The sequence below is a fragment of the Python bivittatus genome, unplaced genomic scaffold, assembly GCF_059951505.1.
Source record: "Python bivittatus isolate LINGU-HERP-01145 unplaced genomic scaffold, Pbiv_v1 ctg000850_np1212, whole genome shotgun sequence".
Taxonomy (NCBI): Eukaryota; Metazoa; Chordata; class Lepidosauria; order Squamata; family Pythonidae; genus Python; species Python bivittatus.
Window position 1 is genome coordinate 1,968,347 of NW_028277112.1, and position 16,922 is coordinate 1,985,268.

General features: G+C 34.5%; 1 protein-coding gene across 10 annotated transcripts in view; it reads left to right on the forward strand.

The window, feature by feature from the left end:
* The window catches only part of MAST4 (microtubule associated serine/threonine kinase family member 4), a 227,359-nt gene that overhangs the window by 161,650 nt on the left and 48,787 nt on the right, over positions 1 to 16,922 (forward strand). For 7 of the 10 annotated variants that reach the window (XM_088130318.1, XM_088130320.1, XM_088130325.1 and 4 more), the window contains 8 exons: positions 2,699 to 2,768; positions 3,922 to 3,942; positions 4,875 to 4,953; positions 6,759 to 6,916; positions 8,979 to 9,054; positions 9,606 to 9,815; positions 12,653 to 12,754; positions 13,752 to 13,884. In XM_088130318.1, the coding sequence (XP_087986444.1) occupies positions 2,699 to 2,768; positions 3,922 to 3,942; positions 4,875 to 4,953; positions 6,759 to 6,916; positions 8,979 to 9,054; positions 9,606 to 9,815; positions 12,653 to 12,754; positions 13,752 to 13,884 (849 nt within the window). The remainder of the gene's footprint in view (positions 1 to 2,698; positions 2,769 to 3,921; positions 3,943 to 4,874; positions 4,954 to 6,758; positions 6,917 to 8,978; positions 9,055 to 9,605; positions 9,816 to 12,652; positions 12,755 to 13,751; positions 13,885 to 16,922) is intronic. The other 3 variants (XM_088130319.1, XM_088130321.1, XM_007427188.4) reach the window with 1 other exon arrangement.

Genomic DNA, 16,922 nt, shown 5'->3' on the forward strand with positions numbered 1-16,922 from the left:
TAACCCCTTATACTTTCATTGGATGTTGCTAGTCTTTGTCCAAGTGAAGTGCAGAATATGCGAGTGATTTTATCTGTCAATAAATTTACAAACATGTCGCAGCAGTCTGCACGATGACCTTCTCCTTACCACTCTTCCCTAAAATTGGTCACGTAAGCCGAACAGGATTGCTGGACGCAAGTCTAGGCACAATAAGAGCAGAGAAGTGATATACTTCTCTGCTTTTATTACCATAGTCAGCTCCTGAACATTGATGTGAGATTGGTCATATTATCTCTTTGTTTTTCTTCACTGTTGCTCTAGACATCTCTTCATTTGCTTCATCTTCTGCAGCTCTGTTAACCAAGGAGCTCAGGGGCATCTGGAGAGGGGAAAAGACCACTAAGAGCCAATCTTGTCCAACATCCTGTCTCTGTATTCTGGAGATAGGCAAGGCACACAGTAGAGCTGTTTCTAGGACTGCTCTCAGTCTCAAGTGCCCTTAGAAAACCCCAAGGGTCCTTTAAGTGCCTGGGGTGGACCACTATAACCAGTCTATCCACTTATTGAGGCCAAGCAAGCCAATAGTGTGTACTAATGTACCAGAAAGTGCACAGCAAAGGACTGATGGCTTTATCCTCCAAATTGAGATCATTTTGTATGTGCTGTTTCAAGGTAAAGACCATATCCAAGGTGTAGTTGCCTGTATGTGTTGGGCCTATGATCTACTGCATAGGTCTGTGGTTACCATGGAGATAATAAACTCTCAAGTCCATTCAGATCCTATCCCCAGGGCATGGATATATTAAAGACTCTGAGGATTAATATATTAGGGGACTCTACCACTAATCCAGCAACATGATCTGGGAGGTTGTTGCCAGGAAATAGGATAGTCAGTAGACCAAAAGCTACCTCATCTTGTCTCTTGAGACCCAACTTAATATGCATGCCATCCACCTCTAGGGCATTGCTTCTAGTCACTGCTAAAGTCTCACAAACAGTAACTGCTGGGTCCTCTTCCAGATACTGGCATCAGGGCTGCCAAAGCACACAGAGACTTAGTGAGTAAATCTTGGAAAGAGCTATATCTTTGTCCTTACTTATCAGGTCGCTGTGATGCAAACCAGATACATGTCTCATCCTCTATGTTGTGGAAGAATGAGGTCTTATTATGCATGGATCTGATTCACTATAACAGCCTATTATTCCCACCCTCCCTCTACTGTTGTTCTACAAGGAACAACATACCCAACTCCATTACCATGGGGCAGTAGTCTGGCTACCCGCCCCCGCTGCACCCACTTACATAACCATACTTTTGCACACCCACCTTTCTCAATTTTCTCAAGCCTGCTCAGGCAACCATTCTACCCCACAAGCCATTTTTCCACAAAGGTGACATTACCTCTTGTGCCAAACCCACAGGCATGAATCAGACCTGTCCTGCAGGTGGAGACCAGCTAATGGGCTCTTCCTAAGAATCTCTCCTTGGGCCTCAGCCCACTTCTTTTTTTTTTTTGCACAAAGGTAGGAGAATGTGTTTCACATGTTTATAACATGAGAATTATTAGCAGAAAATTACACTAGTCTACCAGACAGCCTGGGACAATGGCAGAATCACCAGGACATAGTCCCAACAAGTGGCCTTCCAAGGCTTTGGGCCAGCCAGTTCTGACACACCTCCATTGCTGTTGACACTCTTTACCAATCCTCTCCTATCCTTCCCAGTGCCTTGAAAGAATTTGTCAATAACTTTCCAAATTAATTTGTTCCAACTAATAAATTTCTCTTCCAGCTACAAAAGTCACATACACACTTTCCTCCCGTACTTATTGAAATATTTCTTGTGACAATAAATTAAACACAAAAGCCCCCCCCCTTCACCTTGATGGTGACTGCTTAAATTAATTTTAATTAATTAATTGAGGGTTTTTTTTCCTTTTCTTTAAAACAATCTGCTAAAATGAGGTTTTACTATATGTATTTCTGTAACTGGGAGAAATTTTAAAATATTTTTATATTGATTTTTTACTTACTGTAATTTGTATTTTATTATTCTGTTTTGCTCTAATTATATACTTTGGGTTAAGACTTTTTTCTCACAGGAAGGCATTATAAAAATGTATAAATAAATAATATGTGGAGGTATTGTAATCTGGAGAACTAATGTTATTTAATGGATTGAAAACAAGTTTTTTACCTTAGGTTCATAAATGCTTGTGGACTTGATGAAACTATATTTTTCTGCTGAGCAAAAAAGGACATTTCAGAAGAAAATAATGCATGCACTCATCCATTTTAAGTTTGGTTTCATTGACTTGTTGCTTCAGTCCACCAACCATGTGGCTCCTTGAAGAAATAAGGTCCCTGATTAAAAAAAAAAACTGGTTATTCATCTCAAACTTACTGCATTTTCCTTTGCATTTATTTATTATCAGTCTAGAGGAAAGATTATGTTTGTCGATGAAAAGTGGTAGATTTCACACCCAATTATTACTAATAACACCATTGAGTCAGGACACCACCCTTCAGCTTCCTTGCCAGATATTTTAATTAAACCACAACTCAGTTTCATGTAAGTGTATATAGTATGGGAGATGTGGCAATAAGGGGCATCTAAATGAGAAATAATAATTAGTATTTATTCAATTTCTTGTTGAACCTCATGATTTATGGAGCTTTTCGTTAAGAGATTTTATATTTATCTTGTTCACAACAGGCAGCAGTCCTCAAGACAGCCCTAGAAATTTTTCTCCTAGTGCCTCAGCCCACTTTTCTTTTGCACGAAGGTAGGAGAATGTATTTTATATGCTTATAACATCAGAATTATTAGCAGAAAATTATTTTGGGTACATATGTTTGATGATAATGATGAAAGTTGTAAGAACCATTTAACATCTTATATAAAATATGTTAGGCTTCAGAACATGTATCTTAATATCCTTCCATACCTATAGTAACTAAAATTCAGGTTCATATTAAAAGCATAACTCTTTTCATAAAAATTTAAATGTACTTTAGGATGCAGAAAAATAAGTATAGGACTTTAACATATAAACAGGAACATATAAGCAGGAACATATAAATCAACTTTCCCAAATAATACTAGTGGGTGTATTGGCACCTGTCACAATTTTGAAACCTCTCGTTCATAAACTGAAGAATAAAATTTTATAAGATATGTTGAAAGAGAGTAATGTGCAAACTAGCTCTGCCACAAATTGTGTTGTGGTAGTGGGCCACTGTCTCTCTATAAAATGTTGTCTATTCCCAACCATTCTATAATATAAGTAGTGGATTGGTCTGCATGTAGAAGAATGCTGACTGGAATATATGCAAAGATAAATAACAATGTGAGATTTGATGCTAAAATGATTAATATGTTTGCTTTGTATGTAGTCGATAACCTCCCTTCCCCCTTCTAATAGTGTTCTCTACTGAAACCTTTAAAAGCCAACATAATTCGGGAGCAACTGATGTTTATCTGATGCCAGAAGTCAATTGGTTCAATCATACTTTCTTGTTGCTAGTTGCATTGTTTTTCTAGACTTTTCTGGGAATGTTGCAGCATGACAAGATGTGGCCCATCTTCTTCTTCATGAGAGAACATTAGGAGTAGATCACCTCCATAGCATTATCAAAAACTTCACTTGCAGAACGTTTGTATAAATATTGAAGAGGTAGCAGGGTCTTGCCATAAGATGTTAAATAGAAAATGATTTTGAACAAGCAGGACAGAATTAGAATTTTGCATCATTCACTTAAGTATCTCTCTGCACATCAAAAATTGTAACATTGGTAGCCAGATTTACTTTAACTGTAGACATTAACCCCGCTTGTTTAAATTATTTGAAGATTCTGTGTAACTTGTTATTTACCTTTATTTAAAAAGTTGTTCTTCTGTGTTTCTTTCTAAACATATTTGGTACAATTACACTACAGTCATGGGCATCGAAATGAGAGGTAACTATCTCTTCCCTGTACAAGCTGTGGTCACTGTTGCAGCCATGTCTAGGCAAGGCTGAATATGTCATCAGAGCAAGTCCAGATACAACCTGCAGCTGTTCCATTTTCTGCTTGCTTCATTTGCCTCATAGACAGAAAACAAGGAGTGCTAGTGTGGTGTGTTTCCTTGTGCATGTGTTTGTGCTTAGACTGTTCAGCCTGGTCTGATTGGGCACATATCTCTGAGGTCGATAAAGTATTACATTCACATACAAGACTAAATATAGTTTTGTTTCTGCATGCTGAATACTGAGCAATGGCGAGGAGGGATTCCTTATATGACGCTTAATTATATCATTTATATTATGCATGTAACTTGCTTTACAATTTATAGCTTGGTTAAGTTACCTGCTTTGCATAGTGTTGATGTTTGTCTGGGATATAAAGTGAGAATAGTATTGCTTGGTAGTGAAATTTAAAGCATAGGTAATAGCTATGTATGTGTTAGATATTTAAGTGTGGCTGGTTATGAAACTAGGTTGGTAATTCTGTCTCAAGTTTCATTACATGCACTAAAAATTAAAAATTGTCCCACGCTATTAGTATTTTACCAAAAATATAATGGTATCTGCTTCAGATTGCAAGTAAAACAATTAAAATTTTGGGTTCACTTTAACTGTCAATCTACATGTGTTACATTTAGTAGATTGCCATGGTTATCCATTGTTTTCTCTATTCTCTTCCTAGTCAGCATTTTGAATTGGCTAATCAGTATTGTAAAATCTTCCATTCAGTACCAAACTTTTGCACATGCTTTTAAAGAAATACATTGAATAAGGCTTATAGTGCTATATTTTCCTATTTCTCATATTATTCCATAAAGTCTATTTGAAATTTTTGGCATAGTAAAACTGGTGTTGTCTTTGTGACTAAACTCAAATACCCAATAGGACTGATGGACGACGTTGGTCACTTGCATCTCTCCCTTCTTCTGGCTATGGTACAAATACCCCCAGCTCAACAGTTTCAGTAAGTGATTTCATATTGTTTTCTTTCTGTAACACATTCTTGGATTCAGCTCTTTTAGAAAACTCTGAACTTTTGGTAGTATTTACAGGTAAAGAATAAACTGTGTATCACTGTCAGTCTGTACATGTGTGAAACTATTGAAGTTTAGATTTAGTAACCTGTTGAGAAGCTTGGTTTAGTTATAGGGACTGGTTGTGCCATATTTTCTACTAGATAGATAGAAACTGAGCGGTGATGGTAGAACATCCAGTGACTGGGCATGTGAACTAGAAATTTGCAGTACATTTCAAAGTCAAACCATTTTAACCATTTTCAATAAGATCAGAATAGCATTGGAACAGATGATCTCAAGCTCAAGCAGGGCATTTTGCTCTCCAAACAATTTGAACTTAAAATATTTTGGACATTTCTACCACTTAATTATGTAACCTCTACAACAGTAGACAGAATCTTTATTTTTTATTTTCTTTTATAAGAATTCTAGCAAACATTACTGAATAAAATGTACTTTGTTTGATTTAAATTGAATACTCATTGTGGCTTTAATACTGAGTAACCCAATCACCTAGAATGACTTCTTTTCTTTCTGTTCATTAGAACTGGAAGTACTGAAGAAGTCAGTGCTTTCTGTATTTATAGCCTAGGTTAGCTGCTATCCTCAACAAGTCTAGTCAAACAAGTTATAACTGAACAATATCAACCTGAAAACTTCTAATATAATAAATAAATAAGTAAATAAATAAATGAGATACAGGAAGGAGTATGTATCCTTATATGGTCGCAATATGGCTGTAGTAGTGACAATTTCAATTACCTTAAAAATAGAATTTGTAAATGCTTTGGTAAAAGAGATGGAGATATTTATGTGACCTAAATATACAGCTGATGGAAGTGTCCATCCATGTAAAAGACTTTGAATAATTTACTCTAAAAAGTCTTGTATTTGAATTATGGAAAGTAAGATCTATCTGGTGGTGTTGAGAACTGAATGATACTTTGTCTAAACCTCTTATTATTATTTATGCGAGACTTGATGATGCATTAGCCATTATGTAATCATTTTTGCATTGATAAATTTGAATCCTACTTCCCCTAAAATAAACCCATGTTTTAATAGAGTCTGTCATATTCATTGAAAAATATGCTTGGTTGCCTAAGCATTATGGAATACTGTCTTAATAGGTAAAACTTGACTTTATTAATATTTATGTTTATGATGAATGGTATTTGAAAAAAACAGAAGGAATTATAATTAATTACATTCCAGCCATTATTAGATTATTTATTTTGACATTTCTGCTATTGTTTTAAAATTTTTGGAAAATATCTTGTAATAAACTGCTTCAGTAAGACATTTCCAGAGAGATTTTGCATCATGTGTCATTGAAATGATGACTCTACCCTAAATACTCATCAATTTGAAACTGTGACCAAAGCTCATTTCACTAGAATATGTGTGAGATAGTAAACAGAAAATTAACAGAAAACCTGTCTTTCATTAGGAGCTTTTTTCACAGTTGATTTTTTAATGTTATTTTTTAAACAAAGTCATAAACACAAGCAACTTTTCAGGAAGCAAATGTTCTAATTTGTGAATTTGATTTCCAAGTGCTTTTACTTAGCACATGTTATGGTTGGTATGAAAAATTTACCTTGTTAATTTAGAAATGCAAGATTGTACATCTACATGTAAAAAGAACCACGTTTGTATAATCTTATTGTTGCTAAGGAGTGAGAAGAGCACATTTTTATTTTGAAACTTTGAAAATGTTGGTACAAATTAATATTTCACATGTTTATTGTAGTCATCCTGTTCTTCCCAAGAGAAGTTACACCAGTTACCATATCAGCCAACGCCAGATGAACTTCATTTTTTATCTAAACATTTCTGTGCTACTGAAAGCATTGCCAGTGATAATAGATGTAGGACCACTCAAATGAGGCCGCGATCCAGAAGCCTCAGGTAGGTTAACTTGTCTAGAAGTATGAACTGTATCTTAGTATAGGAATTTGTGAAAAATGATGCATACACACACAAACAGTATTAATAGATTTGTACTAATATTTGAGATGCAAAGAAGTTTAATTTATTATGTCTTATATTGTTGTTTGAAATGCATACTAGATTCCAAAAGGTGCTTTCTAATGTTAAATTCTGCAATATTTGTATAAAGTCTTTATCTTAAGTTCATAATTTTCATTCTGGTGAATTTCTAGTTTAATATACTTTAGAAAAATGATTATCAGTAGACATTACAAAATTTGATGATGTATATCTTTATTTTTTAAATACATTGAATGGCATTGTAAATTATATGGAATCTCCAAATTTTAAAAAAGACATATTTATATATATACTTTTGTTATTAAAACATATGAGTACTTTATAAGTTTTAATAAAATGCTGTGTTCATGATTAGTGGAATATGAGATATGGAATAGAGTATTTGCAGGAGAAAACTTGTTTTTATCATGTCCGTGGTTTGCTACTTTGGTTTTATTGAACAGCAGCACAATATAATAGAACAGGGGACTGTAATTTGTGTGTCGGTATAACCAAGTCAATCTAATGTAAGCATGCAATGAACTCTGATCAGATTTCTTTGGTATCATCTATTACTTTAATCAGAAATTAATGAAAGTATATAGATTTTGGGAAAGAGAAATATTGTTTCAGGACTAGGCTAGATTGATACAGATAAGCTGATATGTCACAATCAGGTCTTGCTATACTACATTCTGTTTCATTGAGAGGAATTTTAATCTGTTGAGTGAGAAGAGGTAAACATTGCTGATCTCATTTTTGCAATGGATACTTGTCATTTGTTTTGACAGATATATAAGTTACTCATTAAATATTTCAAAGTCCACCTCCTACTGCTAAGTATATATATGCCAACATTTCCTTTTACCAGAATGATTTTCCTGATGAAAGTACAGTATGCCAACAAAATTCTTATAGTCTTGGCCTCCAGGCACAACCAAATAGTGGAGAAACCACAAAAAAAAAAATGTAATTGACTTAGTGATATACTTGTTTCCCTTGTTCATTAAACTCTACCTATACAAATTTAGAACTCACATTAATTCATTTTTTCAAATGTTTCATGGTAACATTAAACAAAAAAAAAACATGTATGGATTATTTGTACTGCTCTTTTCATAACACTTAGAATAAATCCAAAGGCAATAAAGAATGTTGTAGCACTTTAAAGATCAGGAACAATAGCCTTTAAGGGGTCACAAGAGACTTAGCTTCATCTTGTGTATTAAGAGGTAACTCACTCCCAGCCGAAGTTTTTCTGTTAAAAATGTTCCTTTGAACTTGCAAAAAGATAAATTAGAAGTCTTGTCAAGAATTTTACTGCAGCATTTGTCCTTTCTTGCTCAGTACAATATTTATTAGTACTGATCTCTAATATGGGAAACAACATATCAGACCTGGCTTCAGCATATCTGTCTGTCCTACCACCTCCTATGTGAGTCATTGTTTAGTATGTTTATCAATATATAAACCTTCCAAATGTGGTTAAATGACTAATAATACCAATATTGATTGGATGATGAAGTTATTGCTTAATAATAGTCTAAATTTTTTCAATGTATTGAAATACTGTTAGAAGATATTATGTTTTATCTGTGGTTGTGTAGACAAATTGGCACCATTAACAGAAAATTAAAACATATTAGCAGGATTGAGAGAACTGCAAAATTTGTAGAACAAAGCAATTTTTTTGCGGAAGGCTAATTGAGTATGTGCAGTAGGTGTGGAGTGCTAATAAAATGTAGACAAAAAATGGTCAGTCAGTTAGAAGTCAAGTAAAATAGGGTATTGTTGGCTGGCTGGAACAGTAAACAGGAACTGTCCCCATATTTGGGGATATTATGACTTGTAGTAGACTGACTGACTGACTGACTGACTGACTGACTGACTGACTGACTGACTGACTGACTGTGGAAAAGATGGAACATAAAATTTAAGTTAATTTAGTATGAGATTTAAGAGTTAATTTCTTTCCTTGCAGTCCTGGACGTCCTCCAGCCTGCTGTGATCATGAAATTATTATGATGAACCATGTGTACAAAGAAAGATTTCCTAAGGTAATAAAGAATATAAATCGTATCTAGTATTAATTTCATATGGAAAAAGTGTTTTCTATTATACTTAATACATCAGATGAAAATAAACCAAAAATAATTAAATAGCATTGTTCTTTTAAGTTTCAGAAAGCTTAAAGCAGTAAGATTCAGGAACAATCATACTGACAACATGTTTTGGAAAGTGTTCTGTGTTGTTGTCAGTTATCATGGTTTAGAAAAGGGATATACATACCATATATATTTGCATATAAGACCATCTGTCGATAAGCCAACCCTAGAATTTTTAACCAAAATACCATGAAAAATGTGCCACCCATGAATAAGCTGACCCACATTTTTCATAGTATTTTGGTTAAAAATGTGAGGGTCTTCTAATCCGCAGATGAGCTTATCCGTGAGTATATACTTTAAAAAAATATTACAGTATATACTCATGGATGAATGTTATAGCTCTTGGAATCAGTTGTTGCATTTGCTTTTCTGCAGATTTTGATTTAGAAGCTTAAATTCATTAATACCTTGATTAAGTCTATAAAATATATTTTATATAGGCTACTGCTCAGATGGAAGAAAGGCTTCAGGAGATTATTACCAACCATTCACCTGAGAACATCCTTCCCCTGGCAGATGGAGTCCTCAGCTTCACCCACCATCAGATCATTGAACTGGGTCGTGATTGCTTGGATAAATCTCATCAGGGTCTTATCACCTCACGATATTTCTTTGAATTACAGCACAAATTGGATAAGCTCCTACAAGAGGTATGACCAACTAAAGTTTCATAAATTGCTAAGCAATGTTTCTTTGTTTCTTTATTTATTTTGTGCCTTCAAATCAGTGTTGACTCCTGGTGACTGCCTGGACTAGTCCCTGCAGCTTTCTTGGCAAGGTTTTTCAGAAGTGGTTTGCCATTGCCTCCTTCCTAGGGCTGAGAGAGAATGACCAGCCCAAGATCACCCAGCTGGCTTTGTACCGAAAGTGGGACTAGAACTCCTGGTCTCCCAGTTTCTAGCCTAGAAACCACTACACCAAACTGGCTTTCTCAATTTAAAAATACAGTTGTGAAAATATGGCCCTTCTATGTTTTTATAAAATAATGCTTAAATGTATATAGTTCTTTAAATGGGCATGTTGAATTTAGTGACCTTGGCAGCTGTTCTAGGGACCTCCAAGTTTGGAAATGATTGGTTTATAAAGGGTCTAAACTTATATAATGTATACATTCATTCTGTACTTCAGCTAAAATGGTCTTTTCTGTGCAAAAATGGAGTATCTCTTGTTTAATTGAACTCATTCTATTAAATAATTAAATTTGTAAGAGAAGTGCATGAAAGAGACTATGTTATGATTGCTAATTTTCCAAAATTCCATACAACTGCTTAATTTTCCTTCAGATTAGATGAAAGGAGGAAATGGGCAAGAACAAAGGATTTATGATATTATGGTAAAAGCATCCTAAATTTCAATTCACTTTATGGGATTTCTAAAATTCTGATTGATTTTTAACACTGATCTTTAATTAAAGACAGATTTGCTTCAGCGCCAGGAGTCTTTGAAGCATTCCATAGAACATAGACATATCAGAATGTAGCAGTAACTATTTCTAGTCCAGTTAGTGTATTGTGAAAATGGTCAGTAAGTTTGCTGCTTAAATCCTTATTATGGACATTTGGGGCAGCAGATATTGAGTCTCTTAAATTTTTTCAAGTCCTTTCTTTGACATGGAGTCACTGTCAATTACTCTGCTAGTTAATATTCTTTAGATGTTTAAAATGTATGAGTAGAATGCATGAAGGTTTCATAATTTTGGAAGTACTTTGCATGTCAATGTGTTTGGTTGATTGGAATATTTGTTTCTGTATTTTTATAGACAAATGTGTCTCTGTTATCCATTCTAGTACAATATAAACAAGTATTTCTGAAAAAAATGTGGTTGAATGTGGTAAATCAGTAAAGAGAATCAGATATTTAAATAATGCTGCAGTTTTTAACCTAACACTGTAATTGAATTTTAAAGAAAAATACTTTAATTCAGAGGATGATTTTGATATTGTTAAATTTGGGATAGGATTACCATTGATTCTGAAGCACATTTATAAACAGCATCTTTAGAATCAAATGGCACTTTTATGGCTTTCATTTATGTATCCTCTATTTCCTGTCTGATTTACTGTGTTTCTCAACCATGTAGTCTTGCAGGAAGGCCTGCTGTTTGTTGGAACTAAATTGTGGGAATACAGTTTAGGATTTTGGTGATGCATTTCAGTCAGTACCCAGCTGTGACATTCAGTAGATGGCTGTGTCCCCTGCTGCTTGGCACATTGTGATTGCAGAGCATGGCCTAGGGAAGTCACAAGGCATCTGAACAGTTTTGTTTAGCTGACATTTCAGTAGTTCTCAGGTCAAGGTTAACTGAGTTCTTTTGGCATTTTTCTTTCACTTCATGAAAGCTTTGTTTACAAGCTCACCTAGTGTTTCAGATTTAAGCCTTTGATACCAATAGTAATACATTCAGTAGGTAGCATTTAGATGGCTATCTCTGAAACATAGACAGTTAAAATAACTTATCCATTTCTCTTATCTTTTCAGAAGCATTTAAATACATAATGAATAATTAGTGCGTGGGAAAACAGAATTGAAAATCTATCCAGACCTTAATTATTAGTTTTATTTTAATTATGAATAAGTATCTATACAAATTTTATGCATGAATAATAAAAAAAGTTTTAAAACCAAATGACTAGGAGTGCACTTGTAACCTGTTTAATTCAATCCCACACACAAAAAACCATCCATCATTGTGGAGAGTAAGTAGTGGATGGGATCAAAACTTTATCCTGCCACTCCTTTTAGTGAAGCAAAGAAGTATCTTCTTGAGATACGAACAAAGGCATGTCAGAATCTTTCACCAGGAAAACAACATATGGCTTTTTTGCATTTATTAGATCTCTGGAAGTTTACTCTTACAAGACAAATTTGAGATGCAGTACAAAATTTCTTGCAAATTCTTTTCTGATCTTTTTGAAAAAAGGTTTTTTGTTGTTGTAAATGCTGACAAATTTTTTTCTGATTATATAGACTTTATAGATAGAATTCAATTCTTTTTTGATTATATAGAATTTATTTTCCCATTTATCTCACTTAGATCATTCATTTATTGTTCCTTCCCTAAGTTTAAAGGTGCTCTGGAGGCCACATCCAAGCTTTCTGGGGTCACACATTCTGGTAAAACTGCCCTAAATGAGCAAATCTTTGGGGTTCCTTTTACACTACATCTATTTCTCTAATTTCTTCTCCAGCTTTCACTGTTAATTTAAACTAAGATGTTTGACCCCCTAGGCGGTAATTTCCTATTCCATACAAATCTAGTTAACAAACAATAAATGGTAAATATCAGTTAATACTAAACAGTAAATAGTTCACTTGCAAATGTATTGGGTTTCTTGAATGTTACAAGATTGTTGAAATGATTATGTTGAAATAATATATAGTTCATTTAATTCATTATGTTTCGTCTATCATATTAATGTTCCTCTGTGTCCATGTTTATTGGACTATTTTTATTTTTACTAAGAATATTTTAATGCTTCTTTAACAGGCTCAAGAACGATCAGAAAGTGGAGAACTGGCATTTATTAAGCAGCTTGTCCGAAAAATACTTATAGTCATTGCACGTCCTGCTCGTTTACTTGAATGTTTGGTAAGATTATTTTCAGTTTAAACATTTTGGATAGCCAGTGAAGGTCAATGGAAGGGCTCCAAAGAATGAGTGTTGTAGGTTAGTTGTGTACTATTGGTTTTAGTACATTTTTAGTTTGTTAAGATTATCTGACAAATTCTAGTCTAAGATATGGGTGCTAGGTATACATTAAATAGTAATGGAATAATTGTTCCTTTGGCTTTATTTTTCTTTGGATGTGTCTGAAAGTTGGAAAAACAGAATGCAAATGTTTCAGCTTTGTGGCCTCTGGCCTAAATGCATGAGTTCTGTTCCATTAGTATTGTTGTTTTAATAGTATACATTGTTTTGGTTGCTGTGTGGTGTTTGTACAGAATTAATTTTATGCTTAAATGTGTTCAGAGTTAAGTTAAATTCAAATGAAGTATTGTGGGTCTATATGGAAGATATGCTCTAAATTTCAATAAAATGAGTTGGTCCTACAGAAAAAAAAATGCAATCATTCTTGCCATTTTCAAAACTCCATGAAATTAGTTCCCTAAGGGAAGAAGCCAGGATATAAATCATAAAAGATAATTATTTATTAATTGATTAAACTATCTGTCCAGTAAATTGAGCAGTTTCCTGTATTAATAGACAATGATGAGTGGACACTCCTCAGATCTTGTTGAAAATAGGACCGCTTCATTACATCTGATTTAATAGATACCTAATAAATGTTCAGAATGAATACTGAATTTGCAGGTTCTCTAGGGTCTGCTAATTGTCTGCTAAGAAGTTATGTGTAATTTTCATTTCTCTTCTTCACTCTCCACTGCAGAACAAATACAAGATGGCTATTGCAGTGGTCATGTTTACAACACGTGGAGCTGCTGTACTTAAAATTGTTTTTATAAGGAGTTAATTAAAAATAATAACAACCATAAAAAAGAAATGTTTCTTTTCCTGCAGAAAGAAGCAAATTAAAGTACACTGGGGGTAAGGGTGAAATCTCCAATTAATGCTTTTCTTTTATTAGGAGTTTGATCCTGAAGAATTTTACTATCTTTTGGAAGCTGCAGAAGGACATGCAAAAGAGGGGCAAGGCATTAAAACTGACATTCCTAGATATATTATAAGTCAACTGGGGTTGAATAAAGATCCTTTGGAAGGTATGAAAATATAATAATTTAATAATCAGTTCTAAACTCACATTTGATTTTTTATTTTGCCTGATTTTTGGTGTTACCGTTTTTTATTAATCTTGATTACATCATGTAATTTTAGTTCCAAACTGCTATAAAATAATGATATATCTTTGATAGACAAAACAAGATAAAGGATTCCGCTCATTCATTGTTCTTCTCAGAAGGTAATTGATGAGTTACTCAGTACCTACTACCAACTTTTTCAAAGAAAGCAAATTGGGGCAAGATGTTTGACAATGTTGTGAAAAGTTGGAATGAGTGAAAATGAGGTCAGATTGTAGACCATGATAATGAAGAATGATGTAAATCCAATATACTTGTAGAACACATCAAAACATTAATAGAAATTGCTTAATTAGGGCAGTGTTTAATTATCTTCACCTAAAGACCTGAAAGAATTTATTGGACAATTAATGAAGTAGAAGTACAGATTAAAAACAAAAACATCTGCTTCATAAAAATAAACTGGTTTCATAATAAAGTTGAGTGCAGCGTAAATGTACTTTAATTTGCACATAATCTCTTAACTCAGAATCATGAATATTTGTCAAAATTAATGTTCCCATTTTGATTTAATGCTTTACATTATTTGTTATTATGGAAATAAGACTCCATGACAATACAGCTTTGTTTGTACATAATGTTAAAATTAGTATTAATCATAGCTTGTTGAACAAGCAATAGTGGCTTGACGTATGGGTTCATAAATCATGATAAGGCAAAATAAATTGCATTATCTAGGTTCATTCATCCTGCTTGAACCATAATATCTTTATTTTCTCTCTTCTTCTGCCTAAGGAGATAGTGTTTAAAATCAACCACAGCTTCATGTTGTTTCCAAATTAGAAGAAGTGTGATTTGTTCCAACTATTTTTACCAAACCAGAATTTCAAAACAGTGTCTTCATTTGTGCATTTTTAGAGGAAAATGTGTTGTGCAAACCTGAATGTCATGCAGCCTATTTATCCCACAATGTAGCATATATTCTAACCAAGCATCTAAATTAAATGTGATATTCTACATGTTAAGAATAAATAAACGTCTGCATTGATTGAGACTTATTCCCAAATTAGCATGTTGATTATTTCAACTTCCATGTTCAAGAAGATATCATTGCTCTATTATTATTTACGTGTGTTTAGATTTTTATTTATTTATTTAGCAAATTTATATAGCTGCCCATCTTACCCAAGTGACTCTGGGCAGCATACAACTATCAGATACAAAGACAGATAAAAACCACAGAAGAAATATAAAAAGCCACATTAATAAATACTGTAAAAAATGAGCCAAACATAAATATAACTCTGAGCAAATACAGTTTTGCAGAGCAAAATGTATATAGTTTTCACTAAATTATGGTCCTTACTTATTATAAGTTGTCTATACACAAATATGATAATTGATACAACAATTAAAATAGTAACCAGGAGTATTCAGTTTTTCTCTAGGATCAATATACAGTGGGGCAAAAAAGTATTTAGTCAGCCACCAATTGTGCAAGTTCTCCCACTTAAAAAGATGAGAGAGGCCTGTAATTTTCATCATAGGTATACCTCAACTATGAGAGACAAAATGGGGAAAAAAATCCAGAAAATCACATTGTCTGATTTTTAAAGAATTTATTTGCAAATCATGGTGGAAAATAAGTATTTGGTCAATATCAAAAGTTCATCTCAATACTTTGTTATATATCCTTTGTTGGCAATGACAGAGGTCAAACGTTTTCTGTAAGTCTTCACAAGGTTTTCACACACTGTTGCTGGTATTTTGGCCCATTCCTCCATGCAGATCTCCTCTAGAGCAGTGATGTTTTGGGGCTGTCACTGGGCAACATGGACTTTCAACTCCCCCCAAAGGTTTTCCATGGGGTTGAGATCTGGAGACTGGCTAGGCCACTCCAGGACCTTGAAATGCTTCTTACGAAGCCACTCCTTCGTTGCCCGGGCGGTATGTTTGGGATCATTGTCATGCTGAAAGACCCAGCCACGTTTCATCTTCAATGCCCTTGCTGATGGAAGGAGGTGTTCACTCAAAATCTCATGATACATGGCCCCATTCATTCTTTCCTTTACACAGATCAGTCGTCCTGGTCCCTTTGCAGAAAAACAGCCCCAAAGCATGATGTTTCCACCCCCATGCTTCACAGTAGGTATGGTGTTCTTTGGATGCAACTCAGCATTCTCTCTCCTCCAAACACGACGAGTTGAGTTTAGACCAAAACGTTCTACTTTGGTTTCATCTGACCATATGACATTCTCCCAATCCTCTTCTGGATCATCCAAATGCTCTCTAGCAAACTTCAGACGGGCCCGGACATGTACTGGCTTAAGCAGGGGGACACGCCTGGCACTGCAGGATTTGAGTCCCTGGCGGCGTAGTGTGTTACTGATGGTAGCCTTTGTTACTTTGGTCCCAGCTCTCTGCAGGTCATTCACTAGGTCCCCCCATGTGGTTCTGGGATTTTTGTTCACCGTTCTTGTGATCATTTTGACCCCACGGGGTGAGATCTTGCGTGGAGCCCCAGATCGAGGGAGATTATCAGTGGTCTTGTATGTCTTCCATTGTCTAATTATTGCTCCCACAGTTGATGTCTTCACACCAAGCTGCTTGCCTATTGCAGATTCAGTCTTCCCAGCCTGGTGCAGGTCTACAATTTTGTTTCTGGTGTCCTTCAACAGCTCTTTGGTCTTGGCCATAATGGAGTTTGGAGTGTGACTGTTTGAGGTTGTGGACAGGGGTCTTTTATACTGATAACAAGGTCAAACATGTGCCATTACTACAGGTAATGAGTGGAGGACAGAGGAGCCTCTTAAAGAAGTAGTTACAGGTCTGTGAGAGCCAGACATCTTGCTTGTTTGTAGGTGACCAAATACTTATTTTCCACCATGATTTGCAAATAAATTCTTTAAAAATCAGACAATGTGATTTTCTGGATTTTTTTCCCCATTTTGTCTCTCATAGTTGAGGTATACCTATGATGAAAATTACAGGCCTCTCTC